General features: G+C 36.4%; 1 protein-coding gene across 3 annotated transcripts in view; it reads right to left on the bottom strand.

Annotated features, from left to right (window-relative positions):
- SLC44A1 (solute carrier family 44 member 1) overlaps positions 1-17,529 on the bottom strand; it is a 198,290-nt gene that overhangs the window by 78,740 nt on the left and 102,021 nt on the right. For all 3 annotated transcript variants that reach the window (XM_053567035.1, XM_053567025.1, XM_053567019.1), the window contains exons 5-7: positions 11,194-11,287; positions 2,973-3,142; positions 920-1,009 (exon numbers count right to left, since the gene is read on the bottom strand). In XM_053567035.1, coding sequence (XP_053423010.1) covers positions 920-1,009; positions 2,973-3,142; positions 11,194-11,287 — 354 coding nt within the window. The remainder of the gene's footprint in view (positions 1-919; positions 1,010-2,972; positions 3,143-11,193; positions 11,288-17,529) is intronic.

A 17,529-nucleotide genomic window follows, 5' to 3' on the forward strand; every position in this document is an offset into this window, starting at 1 on the left:
TTCGTTTTTCTCACTCTCAATTCTGTACTACTTTATAGAGAATGGACCAACAGTTCCTAGTAAAACTAGTCCAGGAAAACTTAAACTTAAATGTAAATATGAAAACTTTTTAAGACAAAGGTAAAAAAAAAAACTGTTAAAAGGTATGGGAAAAGAATACCTTTTAATAACAACGTTAACACAGGCTAAGAAGAGGGAGTAAGTAGAAGGGAGGAGGAGGTAAAGGGAAGAAAAGTTTATGCCAAATTCAAAGGACGTAGAGAAAAATTCAACAATCACTATTTCATCGAGCCTTTAATGATCACAGAAATCTAAATTACAGAATCACTTTTAGAAAACATATACATTACAAACTGTAGAAGCAAAAATACAAAGTAAACCACCCCAAGCAAAGGTGAAGATAACCAAAGAAGGCGTAATTCATATAGGAAAGATAGGGGAAGCAAAATAAGGATGCATAAACGTCGGGAAAACATAAAACACATGGCAATTGTAAAACAAACATACCAGTTATGACTGTAAGTAGGAATAAGGTCCATTATACAAACAGTTTCATATTCAGCTTTAAAGATTTAACTACAGGGCAGTGCCTATGGCTCAAAGGAGTAGGGTGCCGGCCCCATATGCCAGAGGCGGTGGGTTCAAACCCAGCCCTGGCCAAAAACTGCAAAAAAAACCAACATTTAACTACGTTATATACATTCACATACAAATACATAGGGGAAAATTTCTAGACTTCAAATGCTAACAGTGGTGAAATGATGGGAGGCAAATATAATTAGGAAAACTTCTAAGGCAAAAATAGTTTTTTAAAAGGAAGATACAGCATGTGAACAATAAAAATTTTTATTTTCCTCTTTGTATTTTCTAACATGGAAATAGTTAAGTACCATGAAAACAAAAAAAATGAATAGCTTACCAAGGGAACCCAGTATGACCAGAACTGTTAAGATCCACACAAGTACTCTCGATATATACCTGATTATCACCATCAAGATCATGGACAGAACTGCAGGGAAGATAAACAGAGAAAACAAAGAATGTTATTTGAAAACATAGGAAACTATGAAGAGAAACCCTTATAGATGTTGTTTAATACCAGGGGAATAATTTATTGCTATGGAGTAGTTCATAACCACAATTCAGATAAAAACGAAACTGGCTTTTTCATTTTGACTTGGCTACTTAGACCACTTAAATAGCATTGCTTAAAACCAAAGGCACCTAATTATGTGGGTTATCAACTACAGAAAAGAATACATGCAATGCACATGGTGACTCAAAATGGCACAAGACTGCTGCGGATTCACCCAGAGGAGACATCAGACTTGTGAACATACACGCCAGCACACCACGTGCAGAGAATGACATGTCATGTTGGTGACAAGAAAAATTACCACACGTAGACAGACATCAGTCGAATTAGGTGCTGCACTTCCTTGGGTAACCTATGCATTTCAGGACCAACTTCTCTGACAGTCAGCCAAATAGCTAGCTAGCACCTTATCTCTTTCTAGTTGTTTCTCCTGGAGAACTCCAGGGGACAGTCTGACCCTATGGAATAATATCCTGAAGGAAGAATACCTTATTTCTCATCTGAAGTCAAGGGTCCTGACTGGGCAGACATCCCTCAAAAAGGAATAAATTTTAGTTTGAGTTACATGGCTAGCTCCTCTACCTGTCCCAAGCTAACTCCCAATGTGTTACAATCTTGAGTAAAAAAATCTCAACAAAGAAAGTGGGGATTTAACCCGTACATGGGAAATACCTTTCTAAAATCATAAGTTATGAATTTTTAAATTATTTAAAGGCCTCTGCCACAAACAAATGAACAAAGATCTTTTGGGTTTATATTATATTCTTAAGCCTTGAAAGAAAATCATTCTAATTTCTAATAAAAAATGGAATCTGATAGCTTAAGAACATTGTTGTTGCTATTTTTTGTTTGGATTTTTGATTTTTTTTGGTTGCAGTATTTGATTATTTCAGGAAACCAAGTCACTTTTACATAAAGCTGTACTAATAGTCAAGTTTCTTTGGGCCATTTCCAAAGCCAAATAAATGGTTGGGACTTGCATCTCGGTAACATTATTAAGGTACTCACTTTTGCAATAAATGTACAGGAACCAAAAACAGATGACCTTTCAAATATCACAGAAATATATTTTCATATGGACAGCATTAATTCAATTGAGTCAAGTAACTACCTAAGCAAAAAAAAAGGAATACTCTCTAATGACAGGAAAGATGGAAATACAGCTTGTACCTTCTCAATGACCACAATTGTTAACAGGCATAAATACTATTACTTATTTACTTATTAATGAAATAGCTGTTTGGTTCCTATCACAGTTTACTTCTCCCAACTAAGAAGTCCTATAAATTCTAATAAGGCTACATAGAGTTCTAGAATAATACAGGGAATGTTCATCTTGAAAATAAAATTTTAATTTGATTATAATATTTATTATTGACTAGAAAACTCAGTGGCTAACAAGTGGAGATTTTCTAATTTTTCCAGCAATACAATTTATACTATGAATTATAGCAATGAAAAGAAAATTGCATACTTCAAAATTAATCTATCAGAAATCTATGTCCTTAGATGAGAATAAATAAGAGAATACGTAGCTTCTTTTATAAATAAATATGCTTTTTAGAATCATAACTAAAAACAGAGGGTTGTTGATTCATTAAAAGAAGCTTCGTGCTATCACATTAAAGATAGTAACCAACATTTGGGAAAACACCAGTTTTCTCCAATGAAAGAAAAAAAAAAAGGAAATGAGTTTCAGATATATATACATATTTATATGTACATATTTATAGCTATATATAATCTGAAACAATTATTTTGGCTATGGGAAATTAAACATTTTACAAGTATCCCCAGTTGTATTCATATTTTGGCTAAAAGACAGAACAGTCTTCTGCAGTACTATGCAATAGCTAATAATGAGAAAAACAATTACCTAGTGATAACAAGCAAAGTCCCAATATAATTTCTTTGCTGGTCATTACTCCACTAATCAGCCTGTGTAAGACACTATTGTCACTGACAAAGGTGATCAGGGCCTCTGCAAACTTGGCATAGCAGGAAATGTTCACAGGAGCACAGCGATGGAAGAATGGAATAGGTGCACTGGTGACACAAGAAAAAAAAATCAGAAAAAAAATTACTCCTACTTAATATAAATGCCACATCAAACACACAAATGAAAGGTGAGTATGGCTGCAATACACTCCACCCTCCACACATCCTTATGGGAGCTAAGAGCTCTGTGCTTAATGCTATGACGATGACTGTCATGGGTAGTGATGCCAATCTTACCATAAGCCTTATCAAAGAGGGTGGAGTGCACATTCCAACAGAAAACATTACCCTCCCCTTCTGAAAAGAAATGCACGCACACACATACATACACACACGTGCACAAAACTACCAAAAGCAAAACCAAACAAACTCCTCAGCCTGCACATCAATCAAGGGGCAGATGATAAAGCTTACAAACATATACTTCATTGAACTGAAAATGAATTTTGCCATAAGCGATTTAAAAATAAAAAACACACATGCTTTTACTTGAAATGCGCCACCTTTAAAAGAATGTTTTCCCTAATAGAACAGCATACGAAACCTCAGATTAATAAAGGTGTTCAGGGCATAAGCTTAATACCTCTCATATAAACAAAGTCATGCTAAGATATCAACAAACAGCATAATGTGAAGCTATTTAAACAATAACCATGAGTACTAAAATGTGGGAATGCTTATAACATAATAATAGGAGGGATGATATCTTTTGTGATGATAACATCTCTGCATAAAATATTACACGTAGTTATGAGAACAGAAAAAGAATATTTAAAAAGCGAAAAATATCTGATTTGGTAGGGTCACAGAATTCTGGGCTATCTTCTTTTCTTTTTATACATTACTATTAATCCAAGATTACCTGTGTTCAAAATGCAAAATAATCAATAACTTATTCACTTATCTGAAGCTTATATGGACTGAAACATTTTCTTAGGAAGGAATACGGCTATGTTGGATTTGTACCATTGATCTGGTTTGTTACAACACGGTTCTAATTCAACTTACCAGAGGATGGTATACACCTAATTACAGAGAAATTTTAAACAAAGAACTATAAAATGTCTTCAGTTACTATTTTCATGGATTCTGAGAGCCATGTGTATGTCCATGCATAAATACACACTTAATTGTGCATTGAGTTAAAATTTAGCCATCACTAACACAAATCCCACATTTTCAGGATTGTTCATGGGACTATAAATCATAGCTCCAATGCAACATTTTTGACTGGAATCATATAAATGTGTTTCTTCTTGGTTGGCACTGTGTTTTGGTCCAATGAGTGGGTAAGATGCCATGGTTGGGCACCAAATTACAAAGTTTCCAATCTCAGCAAAGCAACTTTGTATGATCTGTAGCAAAACACTATCTTTGTTTCCTTTGTCAAAACTAACAAGAATATTTCTTTTGAGATGAGAACATGCATGTAGTATCTATCAGTCTTCCTTAAATAGTATTATAATAAGTGTGCAACATTAGAGCACCACTGGTAGTAAGAATAAGCAACATCTTCCATACTTCATGGAACAATAAAATAATTTTAAAGACCTACCCTTACTTTAGTTATGCTCAGTAAAACGTATCCTAAAATTGATAGTTCAGTAAAATGTACCCCAAAATGATAACATATGAGTGCTCTTTTTAAAAAATGTGCTGCTTCTGTCACTCTGTGTGTACTTGTGTATACTTCCACAACAATGTTATAGTGAAAGTTAATGCCAAAGATTGGATGTTTTATCAGAAAATTGCAGGAAGCCAGAACTTTCTAAAGCTTAAATTCTAAATATTCAAGCCATTGTTTTGTTGTCCAAAATTGTTTCTCTAAGGATGTAAGAAGATATTAAATTACAGAATCTTTTTAAGTGAAATGGATTTAGTTAAAAATATTATGAGAATCAAGAAGGATGGGTCGCAAGTCAATAGAGACAGACTTAGGACAGAAACCATTTTTTTGAGACAGAGCCTCAAGCTGTCATTCTGGGTAGAGTGATGTGGCATCATAACTCACAGCAACCTGCAACTCCTGGGCTCAAGCAATTCTCCTGCCTCCTGCTCCCAAGTAGCTGGGACTATAGGCGCCCACCACAACACCCAGCTATTTTTTGGTTGCCGCTGTCATTGTTGTTTGGCAGGCCTGGGCTGGATTCAAACCTGCCAGCTCAGGTGTATATGCCTGGTGCCTTAGCTGCTTGAGCCATAGGCACGGAGCCAGGACAGAAACCTTTAAACTAGTAACTCTGCTGTGACATACAACTTCTTTCTTTCTTTTTTTGTTTTAAGACAGTCTCACTCTGTCACCCCCTGTAGAGTGCCCTAGTGTCATAGCTCACAGCAACCTCTAACTATTACTCTCAAGCAATTCTCTTGCCTCAGCCTGCAGAGTAGCTGGAACTATGGGCACCTGCCACAATGCCTGGCTATTTTTAGAGATGGGGTCTTGCTCTAGCTCAGGCTGGTCTCGAATTTGTGAGCTCACACAATCCACCCACCTCAGCCTCCCAAAGTGCTGGGAGTACAGTCATGAGACATCTTTTCTGATGTTGTCTAGATACTGTTTCTGCCAAGTTAATATCTCTAAGGACTTTTCTAACCATATTTTTCATAAAGCCTGGTTCTCTATCCTTCAAAGCTAAAATCCTCTCTGCTCTATGATTATCTGCATGTTTTTCCTCTTTATTTATTACCCTATCATCTCTGACACAGTATTCATTTAACTCACAGGTGTGCCTGTAACCTTGAACATAATATATATCCACCTCAAGGATACTTGAGGCCTTTTTTCTTGTTTTCAGTACCCACTAATGTTCTTGGTCCTGCTCTCCTGTTTCCTTCTTCTGGTCAGATAACTATGAAAGCCCAAATTCTCCTAACACTGCACAGCTGCATGTCACTCCATTTCTCTCTTTCTCTGTTGCTCCAGAGTCAGCACTCTGTAAGTCTTCAGATCACCACCATCTTCCTCCTCCTCATCAAAGAGCCTGACCATAAATCAATGACTCTAAATTACACAGGAGCAGCACAGCAAGCATTTTCAGTTATTTTCTGACTTTCAAATTCAGGATGAGGATAAATAATTTGGAAAATTCTAACCCTTCGTTTTTATTTAAGAGAAAATGCTGAGTAATATTCAAGTCATTTTTATACCGTATGTTAACACTTGGCCAATTGGAAAGAGTGCTTTTATAAGCAGCCTTCAAAGAACTGGAGAAAAATAACAACATCTCTTTACCCTATAATTCAATCAATGTCAGTTAAAAAAAACCTGACAGCTCGAAATTTAAAGCATAAAATTAGCACAAGCTGATTAACTACATTCTCTAACTGATAGTCAAAATCTTCCCTTAGTGGTAATGAATATCAGAAATAAAAGGCAAATAAAAGAGATGATATATGGACACATTATTCAAAAATAAAATTAAATACTTCGCTTTAAAGTAAAAAAACCAATAGATTTTGCTTGAAATCTACACAAACTAGATGTCCTAGTTTGTCATTTTCTTTCTTTCTTTTTTTTTTTTGCAGTTTTTGGCTGGGGTGGTTTGAACCTGCCACCTCCGGCATATGCGGCCGGCACCCTATTCCTTTGAGGCACAGGCACCGCTCATGTCATTTTTTTTTTCTTAACTCTCTCTCAAACAAAAACAACTCTACCAGCCATGGGGTTTTGATACTTGAATTATTTCCTTATCTTAAAACATCTAAATAATCATGACATTAAATGGCTTGTTTTATATTTTAGCATGTTGATCCCATGTGACATAATAAATTTAAGATGAGATGAATTAGCTAATTTCATACACCTCTGAGAAAAAAATACTTCTGAGAGAACTTAGTATACATGAGATCATATCTACTTTAGTGTTTAACCTAAACGATATATTCTGTGCTTCTTAATTAAGAGGATAAGCATAAAGTATTCTATTTACAATAAGAATTGTAATTTTTTCCACCTTTCAAAGTCCATTAGATACTGGATCTTTAAGAAGTTAATGTAGTGCGGCGCCTGTGGCTCAGTCGGTAAGGCGCCAGCCCCATATACCGAGGGTGGTGGGTTCAAACCCGGCCCTGGCCAAACTGCAACCAAAAAATAGCCAGGTGTTGTGGCGGGCGCCTGTGGTCCCAGCTACTCAGGAGGCTGAGGCAAGAGAATCGCTTAAGCCCAGGAGTTGGAGGTTGCTGTGAGCTATGTGAGGCCATGGCACTCTACCGAGGGCCATAAAGTGAGACTCTGTCTCTACAAAAAAAAAAAGAAGTCAATGTAGTTCTATTAGAAGCTGATGCTGTTTCACTTACTGAAACATTGAATAACAAGAATAAAATGAATTTATAATAAGTCTTTTAAAGATTTTTAAAAATTAGCCATTCATAGGAAAATTTTATCTCACCTTAGCAAACACACTGTCCATTTGCCTTTAAGTCCAGATTATCACAATTAATGAGCTCCCTAAAGCAGAATGACAATGCCTAATTCCTCCTGTCCATAGCCTTTACAGAAGAAGGCAGGGCTTTGCATCTCAAATAATTACTTTAGAACCTCAGGTTATAAATGAACAATTACACATGATTGCTAGCTAAAAGTTTTATTGAAGAAAGAATAACAATGAAGTGTTCTGGCAATATCTCTATTAGCATGCAAAGGCAGGAGTTAAGTCAGTCGAGAATCTACTGGCATCACGGTATGGCTCCCATACATTTCTTTTTATTTCTCTCTTCTGTCACTCCTATACTCTTACAATACCTAACTGTGGTATAGATGCTACAAATTCCTGGATTTAAATTCTGATTTGCATCAATTAGGTGTGCGGCTTTGAATAACTTACATAACCTCCATCGTTTATAGGTTTTTGTGAGGGTCCGGTGAGATAATATTAGAACATATGAGAGTTAGTCTGGGGGGTGGCACATGGTAGACGACTTTGAAGGGTTACTTTATCTTTGAATCCTCTATTGAAAAACATAAATAGATAGCTTTTTTTTCTTGGCTATTAATTCCTCATCTCTACATTATATATTATATCAATTCCACAGCACTTAGTAACCTTTCTGGCATTCCAGAAGTACCCAACTTCATGATGAATAAACTGAATTTCTGTTAATATAATCTGTTTCTACTATCGCTATTTACTCAGGGTTTACCTGAAAGTGTCACAAGCATATGGGCTAGCTAGTCTCCATAGTGCTTGGCATGTCACCAGAGGAGCTATGAATTTGTATAAAAATATAACCCTTTCTAGGCATTTACTTTAAAAATCCAAAGTCTCTTAGGAATGGTTAACTGTCTGACTATTTTGTGTCACTAGCATTTTACTGCAAATTAATTCAAAAATGCTTTTCTCTAAAACAGGCATTGCTTTTAACTGCAGAAGGTCGCTGGGTGCTCTCAAAGGTTAAGGCAAATGGAGAGGCTTTAGAAATTGAGAGAAATGATACTCTCTAAGCCAACTGCCAAGCACAATAATGGATATTTAACAAATGCTATCTTATTTAATTCTTAAAACAATTTCATGAGAAAAGAACAACTGTTCACGATTTTTTTTTTGTAGAGACAGAGTCTCACTTTATCACCCTTGGTAGAGTGCTGTAGCGTCACAGCTCACGGCAACCTCCAGTTCCTGGCTTAGGTGATTCTCTTGCCTCAGCCTCCCAAGTAGCTGGGACTACAGGTGCCTGCCACAACGTCCGGCTATTTTTTTTTTGTTGCAATTTGGCAGGGCCGGGTTTGAACCTGAAACCCAACTATTCACATTTTATGGAAGAGTAGGTTTATAGGAAACTGAATCTATAGGAAACTCAGTGTATAGAGAGGGTAAGAGACTTGTTCAAGCTGACAAATAGGAAGTGGTGACATGGAATTCACCCCCAGCCTTATCTGCACTCAAAGTTCAGACTCCTCTGTTCCACTGGGATGCTCCTAGGAGGGCAACAAAAGAGATACAAAACATGCTGAGGGCCACTGCCTCCCACCCCCAGCAGTTCTGTCTAGTGCTGGTCTTTTGACATTTTTTAAAGAAAAGTCACACAGAACATAGCACCTATTAGACTATGACTTTAAGGACACAGACTAGATCTTACTCATCTTTGAAGACTTGGTATCTAATACTACTATGTGTGGAATGGGGTGGTGCCCCGACTTTTTTCTACTAAAACAAATTTCTTTTTAATCTCAGATCCTTTCACTTTGTTTGCCAAACACTAAATAACTCTGGTACTTGCAAGGCCTGCTGCCCTTCCTTCTACCAACTGTTTCTTCCCTTTTGCTTTCCAATAAGGTTAGCTGAGGTAAAAGTCGTAAGATACTTGGGTTGTGAGGCACTAAAAGAAGTAAAACCCAAGGATCACCGCACAAACACAGCATGGAGGTTTTCCATAGTACAGGTTCAGCATTGTGTCTTAGACTAGTGCGGTATGAGCTGATGACCTCTTTAGAGGGCATTTCTGTGCCTCTCTAAAACTCTTGCCCCTAAGGCTATGCTTTTGTCTTCTGGTGAAAGCTCTTAGAATGCTGTGAGATGTGTGTAGCAAACTGGAACATCCTAATCAGGAAAAGGCAGTCCTCAACATGGTGGGGTCAGAAGTCAGAGGCAGCAGAGGACGGGCAGTCAGAGATGAGCCATCTCCTTCCCCCAGCACCCACGTTGTATAGGGACAGAGACCTCCCTCTCACACCCAGGCTTCCTGGCTATCCGTTCATAATATGTTTTGGCCATAAAAGAATGACCCTATATACAAAGTATGTATTCAAAACAGACTTTGCCAGTTGGGTAGATAAGGGCATAAGGCTTTTCTTGCTTGTATGTTGGTAAGTTTGCTCCAGTGACTATTCAAAGTCCTTTCTTTGCTGCTGCAGCCTTGCTAATATTCTCAATTTTCATGAATACAATCTCCTTGCCTGTTGGTATAAGGCCATAATCTGTCGGTCCCTCTTACTGAGTATCCCTTTTAAAATGGTCCCTTTATTTTTATGACGAGAGGTTTTAAATTTTGATTTTCAATAGCAACTTGACAGGCCTAAAAAAGCTGGAAATCAATGTAACTGATACATCCTTCTTCTACTTCTCGACAGAAAATTTCAAATTCAAGGTAATAAAGCGCAAGTTAGACCTGTAAATAATCCAAAAGAAAGTAGATATGAGTCTCAAAATTTTTTACCCAATAGCTCACTGTTATATACCACAAAAAAAAGTGGTTTTGAGTCAGTTTTCCTGGACAAGTTGACTCATGTACACATTAAGGTTCTCAAGGTCAGATCAATGCTCTAAAGTGTGTACGTGTATGTATATACAGACACACACACACACACAAATGTATTTCTATATAGAGAGACATATACATACCTAAATCTAAGGATATATTGTAAAATACTTGAGAATTTATTTCCTTTAAAAAATTCTATTCCTAATTTTAATGTGTGCTTTACATATAACCACCATGAGAGCCTTCCAGAGAACATTTCTTGTTTCATCTTAGTATTCTCTGAACACAGTAAATACTTAATAATAAATGTTTATTGAATAAGACCTTACATAAGATACAGCAAACAACCTAACACAAAGAATGTACCTAAAGGGCGGCGCCTGTGGCTCAAGGAGTAGGGCGCCAGCCCCATATACCGGGGGTGGCAGGTTCAAGACCAGCCAAAAAAAAAAAAAGAATGTACCTAAAAAGTGTAACTGGAAGCAAACTGTGGAGAATAATCACAGGCATACTTTTTAAATTTACAAAGTAAATTAAAAAGTAATCCCAGTAAGTATTACTAGGATCAACTTCAAAGACGCTTTGAGACTTGGTTGCTAAGTTTTGTTGCAGATTATAATGATTCAGCAATTTTGTGTACTTAAAAAATTATGGCATGAAAATTTTACAAACAAGAAAGCCCCTAAAAGAAATTTAAAATACCTGAGAATGAGAAAAGTTGTTTACACAGTTTTGTTTTAAAATATGAAATAAATGTCATTTCTTATTGCCACTTCTAAGACTTTGTTGTAGAAGTATTGGACCTGGGCAACTGGTATCATCAAGTAACTATATTTTCAGAATAATATATATAATTTAAACTTTACCCACAAAAAAAGTCACAACTTTGTAATACAATTTACCTCGCTGGAACTGGTAGTTTGGGACAAAGAACAGAAGATTTTGAAGATGTTGTATATTCAGAAGGCTTTAGGTTATAGCTACATAGGGCTGAACCTGTTAAAAGAAAAGTCGTATGTTAGTTAGCAGGACAGAGTGTAAATAAATTCTCTTATTGCTTTACTTTAATTTTATATTACTCAACATAAAGAACTTTCAAACATTATAGAATTCATAAGCATTTGATTTAATCTATATTACCAGTTCTTAATCATTTAAAGCCTATTCTTCTCTGAAATTACCAAAAATGTAATTCATGTACATTTTTTAATTAATAATATTAAAGATAATAAAAATGAGAGCTAGAACTACCTTCACTGAGTGTCTGCCACATGTCAGCTTCTATGCAAGATGATATATATATATATTACATCATTTGCTATAACTATAAGGCTGGTATTATTAAGCTTACTTCAGAGAGAAAGAAATACAGGCTAAGAGACAACAAGGTAAATAACTTGTCCAAGAACACACAGCTAGCAAGTCATAGAGCTGGGATTAAATACCCCATCTCTGACTACAAAGCCTGTGTCCAACTAACGTTCTATCTCTTTCTTATGCTTTCTATCACTAAATATTTAAAATTACTGTATTGAGCGTACATGCATTCAGATAATACATTATTTTCTTCTCATTTAAGAAGCAGGAAACACTGCTAACTGTAAATAAACTGAACAAATTGATAAGTTGATAAGTGATGCCTAGTGTTCAGAGTTTAAAATAGCTTAAATTCAACCTTAGTTCCACAAAGAACTATTTTTCTAACTATATGGCTGACATACATATAAAATAGAAAATTAAGAAGAACACAGTTCACTAGATCTAATATAAGTCTTATTTTACTGATTGGCTGATTTTGGAACACAGCTAATAGAATACTGGTAGATTCTTTGTACAACAGGTATTGCTAAGTGAGGAGACCAAGGCTCCAGTTCTAACCTTCTGACGATTCACTGCATTATCATAAACCGCTTATATCTGATTAGTTAAGGTGTATACTAGATCACAGATTTGGTTAAATACTTTGTTACTACTAACTACAAACAGAATAGCTTGACATCTGTATTATAGTGATAGTGGAATGTACCACTATGGGAAAAGCATAAGAGACAATGTAAAGCAAAAACGTCAGACTTCAACACAGAATTAATTATGGAAAAAACATCTGAGCGTATGACAAGGAACTAGAAGGGAAAATAAAAAGGGAACATAGCTTGATTTGGGGGGGTGACAAAAAATTGGGAAATTTACATCTTGTTTTATCAATCAAAAATTTTAGAAAGCCACAAACTACCACTTAATTTAGCAAGGCTGCCCCAAACAATATGCTAAGTATTTAAATCTGTGGGCCATAATAGTATACTTACAAAAACACATGTAGAATATATTTTATATAAAGATAGTCCAAGTAATTTGACAAAACAAAATATTTTGAAAGAGATTCTTAGAAGTTAGACGGCATTGTTTCTTAAGCTCATTTCATTCAGCTTAAGAATGAGTTGATAAGAGATTGAGTTATAAAACTTGTTTTTGACTATTCTTTTCTTTCTTTTCTTTTTTGGTGGAGACAGTTTTCACTATGTTGCTCAGCCTGGCCTCAAACCCCTGTCCTCAAGTGATCCTCCTGCCTCAGCCTCCCAAAGTGCCAGGATTATAGGCATGGGCCACCACACCCAGCCTTTTTCCATTTTAATGACATTTTTTTAAAGAGTTAAGCATGAATAGTAAATATTTAACTATTCTAAAAGTATTATCTTTCATGTTTGAGGATAATGCCACTCGATTCCATTTATAACAATTTTGGGGGAAACAGGACAGCAATGGCTGGCACACATTTTAGATTAATCTTGATTGCTAAGAGTCCTAGTACAGCATTGCTTATGAAGAAATAGCAACTGTGCCATATCTGCAGAGCACTCAATGTGATCACCAACTTCCTGATCTGAATTGTGAACTTACTTCTTTCAGAGTCCAAGATAGAATTGATTTGCACAATATAAAAGGCCCTAACTAAAGCACTTTGTGTCAACACTACCAAACACAATGCTTCATCTGAATTCAGGGAACATAATCTCCATCCCCACCCTTTCTTCATTTAAAAAAAGGAGGTCAGCAGGTGCAACAGAGTTCAATTTTATAAATACTTTCCCAGGATAATACTCAATGAAAGGATAATAGCCTTATCTCTGATGGTATTCCGGGACACAGGCCAGTACTAAATAGATCCTGTACTAAATAGATTAAAGGAGAAAGATCTTTACAATGTGTTAGTAGTAACAATCATAAGAAACCTTATACTGCTTCCTGCTCTAAGGTTGATGAACAGAGGAGCCTCAAAGAAGAACATTAAAACAATGCAATCATGGCAGACATTTTATAGTTTTTCTTTTCATGTTTATTAGCTAATGCATTTTCAGGGCACATTTTAAAGGCAGTGTTGGTTTTATTTTTTTTAAGTGAAAAGTATAAAGAATTCTTAGCAAAGAGATTTGGACATAAACAATAAGACAAAGTTTTCCCTGTAATGTAAATGCAAGTAAAAATTATACACGAATAATGAAAAGAAAACTAAAAACAAAAGCTTATCTAAAAGCACACCAGATGCAATCCAGGCAACTCAGCCAATGTTATTCAAAGGCTATCAAAATGAGTGATCTTACGAACCTAACCCGGGTATACAAACATTTATCATGGTAAACGGTTGCTATGGCCCCCAGAATATTTAACCACTACAATTTTTCAAATGCCTTATAATATTCAATTATTTATTCTTTAGCTCAATATTAGTTATATCAACACCCCTAAGAAGTATGCTTCCATCACCACTTTCAGAGGAAAAAAAATAAGAACCACTTCTAAGGCCTTATAAGCAATCTTGAAATATTTAGAAACAGGGTTCTTTACTCCTAAGCCATGATGTTTCTTTTGTGTCATTCCTAATAATCATAATTGAAGAAGTATTCAATAAGCTCCTGGACAAAATCGTGTGTTCTACATATCCCTCAAAAACAGTATTTTGGGAAAAATTATTCCCATCACACACTTCCCTTCTATGCATTTTCTATCTTGGTTAATTGTCCCAACATCCATGAAATGTATGCGTCAGCCTTCATCTTTTTTATCTACCATTTAAGACACCAACAATCAGACCTTCCCGCGTCATTTCAGACCTTCGCGACGGCCTCCTGGGTCTGTTAGAATACTCTCTTAAAGGGTTTATCACTCCCTACTGCACATACCCATCAGAGTGGTCTTTGCAAAATGCACATGAATCACATTATACACTTATCCTTGGGATAAGGTCCAAACTCCTTATATTCAAGGGCCTCCCAAAGCAAAACTCTACCTAAAATTCCAAGTTTATCTATCTCAACATAACAGACTACAGTAGAACCTCTGTAAAGCTGACCACCCAAAGGACTGTCACAAACTGGTCAGCATACGGAGGTGGTCAACAGAAGGGCCTAGGCTTATGGTAGTGATACACACATGTGGTGCATGTCCAGTCTGTGTAAATGAGGTCAACATAAGGAGATGGTTAATGTAGGGAAGCGTTCAACTATGGAGGTTCTACTGTATTTAAGATCAATTCAGATTGTTGACTTTTCATATGCTGATCCCTTTCCTTGTCTGTCCCTTCCACTTGCATCTGAGCATTCAAGTCTGAGCAAAATTTCTGCAAACTACTCAAAGTTTACTCTCTCGATCAAGTCTTCCCTCACCCATCTAACAAGGCTATTTATTTATTTATTTATTTATGTATTTTTTTGAGAGGGAGGGCCTCAAGCTGTCGCCTTGGGTAGAGTGCCATGGCATCACAGCTCACAGCAACCTCCTGGGCTTAAGCGATTCTCTTGCCTCAGCCTCCCAAGTAGCTGAGACAACAAGTGCCCGCCACAACGCCTGGCTATTTTTTGGTTGTAGTTGTCATTGTTGTTTGGCAGGCCCGGGCTGGATTTGAACCCGCCAACTTTGGTATATGTGGCTGGCACCTTAACTGCTTGAGCTATAGGCGCCGAGCCTGACAAGACTATTTACTGGCTCATTATTAAACATAGTATATTGTTTTACAGTGTTTTTGGTTATAGATGGTCTCTATTTCTAGAATGTGAGCTCTATGAAAAGTGGGACCTTATGCCTTCAAATTATCTGGAGCCTGTATCTACTGATAAATAGATGGCATCCAAAACCCTTCTGTTGTATAAAACAAACATCCTGAGTGGGAAAAAAATGAAGAAAATGTTTCTAATATCTTATATTTTGGTGTTACAATGTTTGTATGCTTTTTGGTGTTCACTACAAAGTATGCCACCTAAACAGGATTTCTCAACCTTAGTATTTTGACATTTCATGTTGAATGATTCATGGTTGTAGGGGGCTGTCTGATGCCCGGCAGGGTGTTTACCTATGTCCCCGTCCTCATACTCTGGATTCTAGTAGCCTCTTCAACACCCTCACCCAGTATGACAACCAAAAAGTCTCCAGACATTGCCAAATGTCCTCATGAAGAAAAAGCATGCTTAGCTGTGAACCAATGGTTTAAAACACTTTATTATTTAAAATACAGAGAACAGCATTTCCAATTTGGGGCTGGCAGAAGGGGTCCCACAAAGAAGGGTGGCAAGAAGAAGGGCCGTTCTGCCATCACCAAGGTGGTGACTGGGAATGTACCATCAGCATTCACAAGCCCATCCACAGAGTGGGTTTCAAGGGGCGTACCCCTCAGCTACTCAGAGAGATCCAGAAATTTGACATGAAAGAGATGGGGACTCCAGATGTGTGCATTGATACCAGGCTCAGCAAAGATGGGCCAAAGGTGTAAGGAATGTCCCATACGGTATCCATGTGCGGTTGTCCAGAAAACATAATGAAGATGAAGATTTGCCAAACAAGCTCTGTACTTAGGTTACCTGTGTCCCTGTTACCACTTTCAAAAGTCTACAGACAGTCAGCGTGGATGAGAACTAATTGATGATTGCAAGACACATCAAATAATGTAGAAAACCACCACCAAAAAAAATATAAAAAATAAAAATAAATATATATATAGAGAGAGAGAGAAAGAGAGAGATACAAAACAAAGAGTTGGTATGTTTGGGGCTAGGTTTTCTTGCTCTAAATTTTGTTTAATTTATGATCACAGTGATAATTGAATGACATAGTCAAGGGGAAAAAAGAGAACTTAAAACAGTTTTAAAAAATTTGTAGTTAATAGATAAGAACATCTCTCAAAGCAGAGCAGTTTTCATTAGGAAAGACGAATTTCACTGTCCTGTGAAGTCCAATGAATTTAGCCTCTTTTTATCTATTAGGAAACCTCTTTATATGCTAGAAGACTGGAAGACAGTTTTCCAATTTCCAATTTTAATTTCAATTTCTAGTAACCCATGAAAAATATGGACATATTTGCAATTCCCAAGAAGCACCCACCTTGGGAAATTCGCCAGCTGGGGGTGGAGCATCACGTACCCACCCCTTTTGGCACGTACTGAGGGAATTAGTTTTGAACATCTATGGGCAAGACTTCCACTAGTGTTGTGGAGACAGGAGAAGTCTATTATTGTACCACCTTGTGAAATATGAGGATTGCACTTTATCTTTGGATCTCTAATATACATTTTATGGGTAAAAAGTATTTGTTGAATGAAAGAATTAGTTTAAACCGCATTATCAAATGTAAGGATTTTTTCCCCCTTTTAACAACTAAGCATTCTTGCTAATCTCTGACAAAGAGGCAATCAATTCAGTTGCTAGTGTGGATCAGTTTATTCATTTATAAATTATATTCAGCCCAATCTTTGATTCATAGTGCCAAAAAGGATCCATACTAACTCTATGGTTTAGGTTATATTAATACTCATTGGCAAGAAACCTACTGACTCTAGACCTAACAACCAGATAATGATAATCACAGGGCTTATTAGTATTCACAAATAGCATTAGGAATGGATCACATAACCTGTCAAAGTTCTTAATGACAGAACACTGACCATTAAGAAAGCACCAAGCTGTATGGCTCTATTCATAATGTGAACGTCATCCAAATGGCAGAGGTCATAAAGCTCTCAGAATTTATGCAAAAAACAGTATATTGAAGATGCATTCTTCAATAAAAGTGCTTTTTCCACATGCTATAAATGGGATGCAAACAAAAGGAAAAATACATTTCTGTCAGCTTACTACTGTGTTAGGTAAGACAAAATAAATTAAAATAGCATAAGAGTAATGGAAAAGGTAATAAAAATCTCACACAAACTATTAGCACCAACTGAGAACCTACAGTCAGCCCCTAACTTACT

The sequence above is a fragment of the Nycticebus coucang genome, chromosome 2 (genome assembly GCF_027406575.1).
Source record: "Nycticebus coucang isolate mNycCou1 chromosome 2, mNycCou1.pri, whole genome shotgun sequence".
Taxonomy (NCBI): Eukaryota; Metazoa; Chordata; class Mammalia; order Primates; family Lorisidae; genus Nycticebus; species Nycticebus coucang.